The sequence below is a fragment of the Phyllostomus hastatus genome, unplaced genomic scaffold (genome assembly GCF_019186645.2).
Source record: "Phyllostomus hastatus isolate PE091 unplaced genomic scaffold, TTU_PhHast_1.1 phas_contig_34, whole genome shotgun sequence".
Lineage (NCBI taxonomy): Eukaryota > Metazoa > Chordata > Mammalia > Chiroptera > Phyllostomidae > Phyllostomus > Phyllostomus hastatus.
In genome coordinates this window covers 14,247,029-14,260,463 of record NW_025333857.1, presented here as the reverse complement: position 1 = coordinate 14,260,463, position 13,435 = coordinate 14,247,029, and the positions used below count along the sequence as shown (strand labels likewise).

The 13,435-nt window shown below is 33.4% G+C and overlaps 1 protein-coding gene across 2 annotated transcripts in view; it reads left to right on the top strand.

Moving 5' to 3' along the window:
- The window catches only part of CNTLN (centlein), a 294,809-nt gene that overhangs the window by 50,722 nt on the left and 230,652 nt on the right, over nucleotides 1-13,435 (top strand). For both annotated transcript variants that reach the window (XM_045840845.1, XM_045840844.1), the window contains exon 3: nucleotides 9,521-9,605. In XM_045840845.1, coding sequence (XP_045696801.1) covers nucleotides 9,521-9,605 — 85 coding nt within the window. The remainder of the gene's footprint in view (nucleotides 1-9,520; nucleotides 9,606-13,435) is intronic.

Genomic DNA, 13,435 nt, shown 5'->3' with positions numbered 1-13,435 from the left:
CAGAAATGATGCTGAATGAATAAGGATACCTGAAATAAATGTACATTGTTCACTGATATATTAAATCTAAACTATGTTTTATTAAATGGTTACTTTGTTTGAAGAGTCAATCTCTGTGCTATAATTTACAAATTCAGATTCAGATGTAACCTAATTCTGTTCTTTGTTCTGGTTTGGAACTACCTAACTGAACAGGAAACAAAACAAAACAAAACGCATTTTCATGTATGAGTCAGGCTGACTCTTCCAGCACAAGTTTTGCCTTTATTTTTCACATAAAGTTTGAAAAAATATGTGTGTGTATATATATATATACATATATATATATATATATGTATATATATATATTTGAAAAATAAAATGTAATAGTTAGAAGTTCCGGATTATGTATTAAAATTATGTGCTGATATTAAAGCAAAATATTTTAACTATACTTTGATCTTTATAATATTTAATGCTAAAGGTTGTATATACATTAGGATCACTTCATTTAGTAATTTATTTTTATTCAGAATTTTTTCAATAGCTGTTTTTACTGGGAAGTAAATGTGTTTTAAAAATACTAAGTTTTCAAGTTTTTCTCTTTTTCAGATTTTCTTATTCTATATTCATAGATATTATTCTAGTAATTTATTACATATATTCAAGATAGGAAAATAATTATAAAACAGTTTGTGAATAAAAGGATAAACAATTTGATAATGGTATAATTTTAATTTGCCTAAACTTCCACTTTTATCAGTCTTACTGTTTTAGAATCTTGATGTTTATTAGGAAATTGAGAATGCATTTGAAGGGAAAGCCATTAATAAGTATGAAATCTACATTTTATGGATTTTATACTGAAATGAAAGAAAACATTAGTCTACCTAGGTTTATTTGGTGCATTATTGTCTATCTGTTAGTTAAGAATAATCATTATCAATAAGTTTGGTTTTCATTTTCATTATTTTATAATTCAGACCAATATTATTATTACATCATTTATAGTTAAATGTTTCTTTTAGACTCAAATGTTTCATTTTTGTCATCTCATTAAAAATAGGCTCAAACCCAGAAAATATAATTCTGTCATATTGAATAACACAGTAAAGTTTTGATTCTTAATAATTTAAAATAATTTCTCAGATTTTTGAGTTCAGAAAAATGGTAAAAAACATGGTAAATCATGTGGGTAATGCAGCAGTGTTAAATGTTTAAATGGGTAGGACTTTTGAGAAAAGTGATTGGTGCTTTAAACTTGTATGTATTTGACAGCCTCTCTTCACTTCATTTTTCATCCTAAAGAAGTCTGCAGATATTCTTAGCTCTCGTCATTATTGCACATCAGTGGTTCTAATTAGCTAAACAGGAGTTTGTCTCAGTCATTGATCATCATCAACTTCTTGACAGTATCTCTTTTTATAGGAATCCTTTTTTATGTCTTGTAAATACATTGAATATATTATAATTGAATTGATCAAGTAGTTTGTTGATATTTTAAACTTGAAACAACTTTTTTTATCATATTATTCTGAGTAAACAATATTGCATTACCAGTGTAGCTCTGTTAACTCTTGGGAGTATTTTCCTGTTGTGAAAATACTGGATTTCCTATACCACCAGGAGGAGCTGCTGGACAAATGCTTATATAGATTTTTGAGTTGTACTTAAATAATTAAAATAGCTAATCTCACTTAGGACTTCTGTACAAGATGGACACAAAGGTAGATACACGTTGCCTCCTTGAACAACCAAAAGAAGGACAACAACAAATTTAAAAACAAAAAGTAACCAGAACTGCCATGAAATTGAAATGTATGGAAGTCTGACCTCCTAGGAGTGTTAAAGAAGAAACACTCATCTGGACCGATAGGAGGGGTGGAGACAGGCACCCAGGGTGGAGAGGAGTCCAGGCTAGGCAGTGGCTAAAGGACTGGGGCGGGCGAGGCACAACTGGCAGACTGGGTGGTCCCACATTTGCATGCAGATAAGCAACTGGGGAGCGAGACAGACCCTGCAACTCAGGATTTTAGCACAGAGAAATCAAGCCTCAAAACCTCTGACTGAAAAACCCTGTGGGGATTGTGGCAGTAGGAGAAACTCACAGCATCACAGGAGATTTTATTGGAGAGACCCACAGGGTCCTAGAATGTACACAAACCCACCTACCTGGGAATCAGCAGGAGAAGAGCCCAATTTGCTTGTGGGTAGTGGGGGAAGTGACTGAAAGCCAGCTGAGACTGAGCAGGTGGCATTGTTCCCTCTCAGACCCATCCTCCAAAGACAGTGGCCATGGATTGCCCTGGTCTGGTGAATACCCGAGACTCTGCCCCTTACAATGAAACAGGTGCCACAAGACAAAAAAAAATATGGCCCAAAGGAAAGAACAGATCAAAGCTCCAAAAATAGAACTAAGCAATGAAGAGATAGCCAACCTCTCAGATGCAGAGTTCAAAACACTGGTAATCAGGATGCTCACAGAAATGGTTGAGTACAGACACAAAATAGAGGAAAAACTGAAGGCTATGCAAAGTGAAATTAGGAAAATATACAGGGAACCAACAATGAAGGGAAGGAAACCAGGACTCAAATCAACAATTTGGAGCAGAAGGAAGCAATAAACATTCAACCAGAACAGAATGAAGAAACTAGAATTCGGAAAGATGGGGAGAGGCTTAGGAACCTCTGGGACTACTTTAAGTGTTACAACTGAATCGTAGGGGTGCCAGCAGGAGAAGAGGAAGAGTAAGAAGTTGAAAACTTATTTGAACAAATAATGAAGGAGAACTTCCCCAATCTGGCAAAGGAAATAGACTTCCAGAAAGTCCAGGAAGCTCAAAGAGTCCCAGAGAAGTTGGACTCAAGGAGGAACACACCCAGGCATATCGTAATTACATTACCTCAAGATGAAAGAAAAATAGCGAATCTTAAAAGCAGCAAGAGGAAAGAAGACAGTTACCTACAAAAGAGTTCCCGTAAGACTATCAGCTGATTACTCAAAAGAAACCTTGCAGGCAAGAAGAGGGTGGAAAGAAGTATTTGAAGTCATGAAAGACAAGGACCTACATCCCAGATGGCTCTATCCAGCAAAGCTGTCATTTAGAATGGAAGGGCAGATAAAGTGCTTCCTAGAAAAGGTAAAATTAAAGAATTCATCATCACCAAGCCCTTATTATTTGACATGTTAAAGGGACTTAGAAAAAGAAGATGATCAAAAATATGAACAGTAAAATGACAACAAACTCAAAACTACCAACAACTGAACCAAAAAAAAAAAAACCCAAAACAAAAACAAACTGAGCAAACAACTAGAACAGGAACAATGGAGATCACATGGAGGGTTATCAATGGGGAGTGGGTAAGGGGAGAGTGGTGGAAAATGTACAAGGAATAAGAAGCAAAAATGGTAGGTACAGAATAGACAGGGGGAGGTTAAGAATAGTATAGGAAATGTAGAAGCCAAAGAACTTATATATATGACCCATGGACATGAACTAAGAGGGGGGAATGCTGGTGGGAGGGAGGGTGCAGGGAAGAGGGGAATAGAGGGGCAAAAAAAAATGGGATAACTATAATAGCATAATCAATAACATTAAAAAATAAAAATTAAAAAATAGTCAATACTATAAATAACATTCAATTTTGGAGGGTTTGGTTATAAAATACGCATCACTGAGTTACATATTTGAAGCTTATATTCTATTTGAAGTTTGACATTTCATTTATGTCTCACACATTTAATGTCACTCATGTAATCTATTGAGAAGCGTTAGTTACTGTTATTTCAGTGACTTTCAGATTTTAGTGTACATCAGAATCACTTTAGGCCTTGTGTCTTACTCAGTTTGGGCTTCTATAACAGAATACCATAAACTGGGTGGCATAAAATAATAAACATTCATTGTTCTGGAGGCTAGGAAGTCTAATACCAAGATACCTACCAATTTTATTTCTTGTGAGAGTTTTGTTGCCTAAAGCTGCCATCTTACCATATCTTCCCTTGAGAGAGAGAGGAAAGAGAGAGAGAGAATGAGAATGAGAATCGAATGTCTCTTGTTGTAAGGGCACTAATTTCTTTTATGAGGTGTCTACCCTCATGAACTCCCAAAGGCCCTACCTTCAAATACCATCACATTAGGAATTAGGGCTTCAGCATATGGATATGAAAAGACATTCAGTCCATAACACCTTGTTATTGTTAAACACATATTTCTGGGCCCTATACTCCGAATGTTTACCCTCAGGGTACGTGGAAGATGGTGCCTTAATAACACATTTCTAGGTGATGCTGATGCTACTTCTTTGGTTACTCACACTATGAGAACCACTGGGTTAGATTGTGCATGGGTTATATACATGTATCATAAGAGATAATCAGCCTGGTAGCAAGCTCATTTGGAAGCTGTAATAATGCTTTTGTTTGGATATTGTGGCATACAATCTCATTTAAAAAGGACCATAAGAATTTATTTAGACATTAGTGGGGATTTTAGGTTTATTATAGGAAAGTGGATTAGACTTTATCCCTGTAAATTAAACTGATTCCTGGCAGGTTAAAAATAGATTCATAGTATATCCAGAAAGGAACTTAAGAAGGAAGTTTCTTTCTGGAATTAATGTTTTGGCTGTCTCAAACTGGGTGTTCAAACCCCATTATGCCTTGTTCTTTAGGATTTGAAGGCACTTTTCTCCAGAGGCATATATAGTATTTTTTGTAATGCTTGTGATTTTATAATGATAAATTAAAAATTCAGGTTATCATTTGAGATTATATGTAAGTGACAAAAATAAGCAAAGAGAATATATTTAATATGTAAAGTAGTTTTATAAATCAATAAAAAACTAAAATAAAATGGCAGACATTGACAGGCAATGGTGAATTAGAAAAAAGGCATTTCAATATTTGAAAGTATGTTTAATTTTACTACTAACAAAAGAAACACAAATAAAAAGAAAACCCAGTTGAAGACAATGGTCTGTGATTAGGCATTAAATGTACTGTTAATGCTTAGTAAATAGAAAATAAAATAATAAAGCAGGATAAAGTAAAAACAGTAGTTATAACATGTTAGAAAAATGTCCAATGTGGTTTATTCCAACTTTCTACCTATTTGTGCCTACATCCAGAGGACTGAACATGGCTGGTCTTATGTAAATTTTTGACCACTAAGCTCAGTGGTTCTTAGCTTGCCTGGTAATGATCCTATTTTTTTTTCTGGCTCATTTACTGTCCCACTATCCTAGAAGACTATTTTATGCTTACTTCCTTGTTACCTTCTAACATTTTGGTTTTTATTCTCACTCTTAGCTGATAAATAGCTGTTATGAACTTGTCAAATTGACATTTATTAGGAGGAGCACAGGGTCCTGGATGATGAGCCATTGTTCAAGAGCAGATCACAAGAAAAATTGAAATAGAGAAGTTTATTACTCACAGTTCTTGAAGGAAGTACCTCAAGGGATTGCATGGGAAGGTCAAAGCAGAGTGCACACAGAGAGAGACAGGACCTGTGGCATATGCCTTTATTACTGTTAGTAGGTGGGGTGCTCTGGGATTTTTGGGCTAACGCAATAGTGGTCAATTCATACCATAAGCACTGGGTTTTGGTAAACCCCACAGAAGTTTTTCACTAAGGGATGCAACAGAGAAAGGTGTTGGGAAGTAGAGGAGACTATTGCTCACAAGGGCTGTTGGGGAAGTTGTATCAGGAACTTAAATTTGCTATGACTCTGTGGGCTGCTGAGTAGGGCATAGACTTGCATTGAGAGGCTAGTGTCAATTTAAGGTCACTGCAGGCTGCTCAGACAAACCAAATGAATACCTAGTCAGCAATACCATGGAGTAGCTTAGGTGAACAATCAATGACTGTTGAGAAAATAGGAGCTTTTAGAATTCTGAGAGATTATATTCCTCTCATAACTGTATGTACCAATATGTCTGAATCTATACTCACATTTTCCTTTTTATTTCTTTGGTAGAACTGTTCATACTGTCACTCAAGGACAAACTTTCTATGTGTATACTGTAGCTTCAAGGACCCTAAAATTCTCCCTTCTCTCTCATGTGTCGTCAGTGTCTCTTATTGTCCTGAATTATTTCTGTCAACATATACATGTGCTATTTGTCTTCCATCTTAAATCTTTTGACCTCACATTTCCCTTGACCTACTGTTCTGTTTCTGTGTTTCTTTTTACTGCAAAATTTGTCTGAAGAGTAGTTTGTACTACCTCCGGTTTTTTCTTTTCTATCTTGAACTCACTCCTATTAGGCTTTCATACCCACCATTCTTCTGAAACAGCTTATTAAAGCCACCAGTGACCTCAGTTTTTCTAATTCTGGCATTCATTTCTCAGTCTTTATCTTCTTTAACATGTTTGTAGCATTTGGCACAACTGATTCCTTTCTTCTAGAAACACTTATACACTTAGTTTCTCTCAATTTTTCTTTTACATGATTGCTTATCCTTCTTAGTATGACTTACTGTTTTTTTCTCATCTTACTAACCTCTTAATGTTGGAGTGCCACAGGATTCAATTCTCAGGCTTCTCTATCCAAAATCACTACCTGGATGATGCCATTTTCTTATGGTCTTAAATGTATTTGGATGACTCTTAAAGTTTTATCTTTAGTCTTGACTTCTTAACTGATTCTAAACTTGTTTATCCAGCTACATCTTGGATGTTGATTAGGCATCTCAAATGTAACATGTCCAAATCCCAAATCGTAATTGTCTCTCATTCTCATCCTCTGTATCTCAGATAATGTCTACTCCATTATTCCAGTTGCTCCAATAAAACCCTGGGAAATATTCTTGATTTCCTTCTTCCTTTTACATTTCATATGTAATGTATCATGAAAACCTGTTAATTCTACCTTCAAAATATGAAGAATTTTATCACTTCTAAATACTACTATACCTATAGGTATATCTTGTGCAATTCATCTTTATTTCTCACCTAAGGTATTTCAGTTGCCTCCAATCTGGTTTCTCTTCTTCTACCCTTGACTTTTAGAGGCTGTTCTCAACCCAAATGCCAGTATAGTATTCATAAAATAATAATTTGTATTATGTTCTTTTTCTGCTCAAACCTCCCTATTCTCTGTCTTCCTATTTTACTGAGAGTCAGATTCAATGTTCAAAAGGCTTGGAAGACAATATATTACTTTATTCCCAATGATCTCTCTGTCCTCAGCTACCATTTTTTCCTTGTCCACACAAGGGGAGATAAATTTACTTTTTTTACTATTCTTTAAATATGTTAATTATGTTTTTGTCTACTTGTTACTAGTTGCATGGCCTAGGAAACTTTGAGAGCTCTATGACTCTCACTTCCTTCCTTCAAGTCTCTGTTCAAACCTTTGTTAATTATCCTATAAACATAGCAACTTTCCTTTTACTCACCAGTTCTCTAACACTAGATATCCTTTTCTTCTTTACCCTAGTTTATTTTTTTATTACATTCATAGTCAGTTGACATACTGTATGTTCAGTTATTCATTGTGTGTTTTCAAGATACATGAACTAGAATGTTTATTCCATAAAGACAGCCTCTTCCTTTATTTTGTTCAGTGCAGTGTCTTGTTCCGAGTCTCTAGGACAGTGCCTATCATGTAAGAAGTGCTTGTTGAGTGAATGATAAATTAATGTATAGATATGTTTTTTCTTTTTTTCCCATATTTGTTTTGGTAGATATCTTTCAATCTGAGAACTGTTTAATTCTAAACCATTCTCAATGGTTACCTTCTAAAAATTATGCATTATATTTTATCTTACCATTTTCTACTTCTGGAACTCTTTAGGCATATAGTGGAGTTTCCTAGTGCAAGCTACATGTCTTAAAATTCATTTTATATTTTTAACCTCATCATTTTCTATGCAGTGTTTTGGATGAGTCCCTCATTAATTTTATCCATTTCACTGATTGCCTTTTTGTATCTAGTTTTGAGCTTAGCCTGTTTAATTGTTTTTTAATTTAGTGATTATATTTTTATTTTCAAGATTTTTAATAGATTTTTTAAGATCCACTTTATTATTTTTCAGTTTCATTTTAATCATTCTTCTATATCTTTAAAGATCCTTATTTCAATTTTTTCCAGTGTGTTATTTTCATTTTGTGTGTTACTTTTTAAGATTATTGAGTTAGTATGTGTATGTGTTGTGTTGGGGGGGCGTATAGAGTATGTGTTTTCTTCATGTATTTTGGATTTTTTTTGTTTGTGGATGCATCTTGAGTGGGATGATTGCTTTTATTATTCTCAGCACCACCCCTCCTTGTCTAATGTCTTTTTCTATCTAGAAAATTTATGATTGCCATTAAATTGTTACCCTAATCCCATTCCCCCACTCTGAAATAGGATTTGAATTGGTAGTTTGTGGCTCTTAGCTAACAGTGACACAGAGGATTTGCTATATTTAGTACCTGAGCCAAAGGGCATTTTGGCTCAGCCTCTGATTAGGATGCTATATCTATAAACTTTTGCCATTCTAGACTTTCATATAAAAAAGACTTAGTTCCAGGCAAGGATGGGTGGAAGCTTTTTCAGCCTCTAAGAATTTGGGAGCCCCATCCAGTCTCTGGTTTCAAACAATGAGCCTCACTGTGCTTTTCCAAATTGAGCAGGAAGCTTATTTCCTATTATCCACCAGGAGCTAAACTCTTTCCACCTTAGTCTGCATCAGCCCTATCCACAGCAATATATTTCTGTTTAGTTGGTGATCCTCAGAGATGTGGCCATGTGCCTTAATTTTTTTCTTCTATGTTCTTCTATTAATATTATAAACTTAGAGAACACAGAAGAGCCTCAGAGTATGAACTTACTATGCTAACTTATTAGAAGTCTAATTCTTTTACATGTACTATCTGAATTTATCTCTTATAACCAGTGCTATGTTTTTCTGATTGCATTCTAATATCCCTCTCTGCCTTGTAAGGTCTTTACTTTATTTCACTTTTTCTCAAGGGAGGGTTCTTTTCTTTTTCCTTACCTCTACATTCTGTGAATCATGAGTGATTTAGGTACATATTTCTATTTATTTTACCTATTTTTAAAATTAAAAATGTAAATAAGTGTCCAATATATTTCTCCCTCATTTACTCAATGTTGGTTGTTAGTAATTCTCTTAAGTAAAAGCCTTGAAAAGGCTAACAGTGATAAATATTTTATTCTTAATATAATTTCCTATATAATGTATCTGTTAATAAGACATGTTTATATATTATTTTAAATTGATGATACAATGGTTATTTTCATGAAGATTAAATATGTTTTAAGTATTTTTATTATGCATCTAAATTTGGAAACTAAACTGTTTTTTAATATGAAGTTGTTTTAGTTGTGAGCAGTTCTAAGTTGTTGCCATCACTGGCCATATGGTTTCTGATTAATTCAGAAAGGGCTGTCAACCCCAGATAACTTAATTTTCTATATTATAAAGTGACACTCATTATCAGGATGTGAAAATTTAAAGGATTAACTACCAATTATGACTAATAAACTCTCAATGTGTATAAATATATATATATAATTTGTTTCTAGAGAGAAACAGAAATCTGAAGCTAAAGACAGAAAAGTTTTAGAAATTCTGCAAGTCAAGGATGCTAAAATACAAGAATTGGAACAGGTTGGTATTAGAGCAAATACTTAAAATACTGTATTTGTTTCAGGAAGTAAATTTTTGTGATTATTTTAAATTATTTCTGCAATAATGTTCAATGAGAATATCAGTAAGAATATCATTATACTAAAACCATTACTATTTTGAAACTGCTATAGTTGGATTATTCTTTGTTATTGTAGTTTGCTTGTAACTTACTGTTTTCTGATTTAATAGGCTGTGTTATTTATACATTAAAACTCTTAAGATGGTGTTAGAGTTTTATAGCAGTATTTAGCACTTATTCATTGTTTTATGGAATTTTGCCTTTTATTTTTAATAATTATTCACTTCTGAAACTTGTAAATTTTAGTATGGTTTTATTTGTAGAAAAGATCAACAGTAAGTAGGATGATTCTATTTGATCTTTTGAAAACTTGTGTTTTTGAGTTAGCACGATGTTATCTTTTATATATAATCAGTAAATCATACTATTGCATGTACTGTATAATAAATATATATAATATACTAACTACATAAGTATATCATTACATATAATTTATATAGACAGTATATTATCACTGCAAAAATCCATTTGGTCAGTACTTGTAGGAACTATTTTCAAGATATTAAACATCTTCAAAATAAAGGTACAAGAAATTTGTTATAAGAATGGCCTATGTCATGCATAATATATTTAAATTAATTTTGTACCCAATTGTTCATATGGGCTAAATGACCTATAATTTTTTCTGGGTTAAATGGAGGTTCTTTTTGGCAACTATTCTCTTCTGACATTGACTCTGTTTTCCTTCCTAGTTCATTAAAGGGTCACGAGAACTTTGATCTTAGGTTGGTTATTATTATAAAGTTGTTTTATTAGAAGACTAAAAGTGGAAGTTAACTTAGATAAAAGATACAATTATTTTATCCATTCTCTACTTTCATATAAACTCTTTTTAAAATGAAATATAGATTCCTATTTGACATACAAATTTGAAATTTATACCCTTTGCAACTTTGTGTTTTCTTTTATAAAATTTTTTATTTATTGAATTTAGAGAGAGAGAAAGAAAGAGAAACATGAATTTGCTAGAGACAGAGAAAGAGAGAGAAAGAGAGAGAGAGAAACATTGACTTGCTGTTCCACTTATTTATGCATTCATTGGTTGATTCTTGTATATGCCCTGACCAGGAGTTGAACCTGCAGCCTTGGAGTAGCAGGATAACTTACTAACTGAACTACTAGGCAGAGCAAAATTGTGTTTTCTTTATAGTAGAGGTCATAATTGACACTATATTGATGAAATTTTAGAAATTACATGTTAATCAGTTTGTTGTGGGGAAAAAACCAGTTCTTATTTGCCATCTGTATATCAAAAAATGTCTTCTAAGATATATATTGTCATGTGCCTAGTGTATTAATTAGGCTAGGCTAAGCTGTCTAATTGATACAGCTTTATGACGTAGAAGTGACCAACATCATCTGTATTCACATTCCATTGGGAAAAGTGAGTCATATGGACACCCCAAGATTCAGGGGATTTGGGAAACTGTGGATCCAGGCTGAGCAATCACTTTCTCAGTTACAACTCTATTCTACAGGGGAGAATGGATTTTGGCACTATTTTGTATCCTTGGGCATTAAGTTTGCAATGCTCAGTTCATGTGTTCTAGATAGCTGTAGCATCCATTTTTAAAAAATATTGACATTCTTTTTAAAAATTTTTTATCATTGTTGGGTGGAGAATCTTGTATAACTATTGACCTTTGTTTACCTGACACCTAATATTTACTGTATTGCCTGGCTCATAATAGATGCTCATTGAATATTGTTGAATGTATAATATAAACAGAAAAAAACAATGTATTATATGTGCCATGAGAGAATCATAAGCAGAATATTGTAAAGATTCAAAGGAAGGACTGATTACATTATATGGAGAGACCTTGAAGTGTTGAAATGGGTTTCAATAGGTAGAGATTGTAGGAGGATTTGCCCAAAGTGAACACTGAGCAAAATGCATGAAGGTAGGAGTATGTTTGAGTAATATTGACATTTATAGTTTGTTTCATAGATAATATCTAGGTATGTAAGCTGATATAAGACTAATTTTATGTTGCATATATATTAAAGAAAGGCCTTGATTGCTTGAAAGAAAAATTTGGATTTTACTGATAGGCCAAAGAAATTTATCTAGGTTTTTGATTGGGAACTTAAGTTAATTGAGCTGCAGTCTATGAAAATAAAGTGGATAATCAATATAGACAGTTGAAAAATGAAAAAAAATAGTGGAAAGATCTATTAGAAGGTATTTTCATACTCTTAAGAGTAATGACATAAACCTTAACTATTAGGTATTCAGGAATGAAAGGTAAGTGAATTATAACCATAGGACTTCACAGTAATTTGAAAGTGACTACTAGGTTTTTAGCCTGGACAAACCAGAGAACAGTGGCATTATTATCAGAAATAGGGTTATTATCATCAGTAACAACTTACTGTGAGGATTAGGTTTTGATCTTTTAGATAATTTATGTTTTAGTTATTGGTGGGATTTCTATTTAGAGATTTTTTTAGCAGACTTTTGAAAGCATGAATCTGACCTTTGGAAGGGAGTTTTCTCTTTAAGATGTAGATATTTAGTGTTATAGCTAAGGGAAGAGCTTAAACAGTGAGAATTCTGAGAACAAGATATTGTTGATATTGTTAATGAGTGAGAGGAAGAGCAAAGTTCAGTAAAAGATAAACTGACTGTTCAGGGAGGAAGAGAGAGGTACAAATGCAATATCTCATGAATTGAAAACAAAGTTTTAAGAAGCAAAAGTTGGTCAAGTTGTAAAATGCTTCCGCAAGTGGAGTTTGTGAAAAAGATTAAATTCAGCAATAATATTTAGTGATTCTAGAAAGCAACACAAGGAAAGTTGGTATATGATGTTTTAAGAGATAAGTTAATTTTAACAAATTAATGGAAAAGAATGAGGAACTGTGACAGTGAAGAAAAAGAAGATTCTGCACTTAAAAATATTAGGCAAAATATTTGGAAGTAATGGTGAAGGAAATTAAAAATATACAATGCAAGAGGACTTGAGTTAGCAGAATTCTAGATGAAGGTGGAGACTGTGGGCTTAATATAACAAGATTCAGCACATTCATTCTAACTTGTTCATCTCTTTATTTTTTCAGATTACCATATTTTGCTGTGTATAATGCACACTCTTTTGCTCAAATTTTTGTGAAAAAAATAAGGATGTGCATTATGCATGGGCATAATGATTACATACCATAGACATAATAATCCTGTGTATAATATGCACACAAAAATGTGGGTGCGCATCACACATGGCAAAATACAGTATATCTTTATTTTTTCTTAAATCATTATCTTTCTCCCAGTTTTCTTTTTTATTAATGTGTTATATCTTTGTTCATTCTTTTATATTGTGATGCAGATCCTGGCCAGCAGGGTCCATGTGTTGTGGCCACAATGAACAAATTCACATAGACTACAGAAGTCCTGTGGAGAAAAAGGGACAGCATGGCCGCTCTCTAAGTGAGAGAGAGTCCCCCAGCCCCTGCCTGGACAGGCTTTTATTGCTTTTCTGGGAATATTACATTGAGGATGGTCCTCATTTATGATGCACAGGTTCCCTGTAGGTAATTACCTTTTATAGATAACAAAGGAAAGAGTGTTGCTAGTTACTTCAAAGAGAAGGATATTACAGATCAAGAGGAAAAGTGTTTGAACTGGTTATACTCCTAACTTGGGAGGTTTAGCTCAGATTTTAGGAAGTTACAGTAAGCACTTGCTGTCTCAATTCAGGGTGAGGAAGTTGTAGCAAAAGCAAGTCTCATA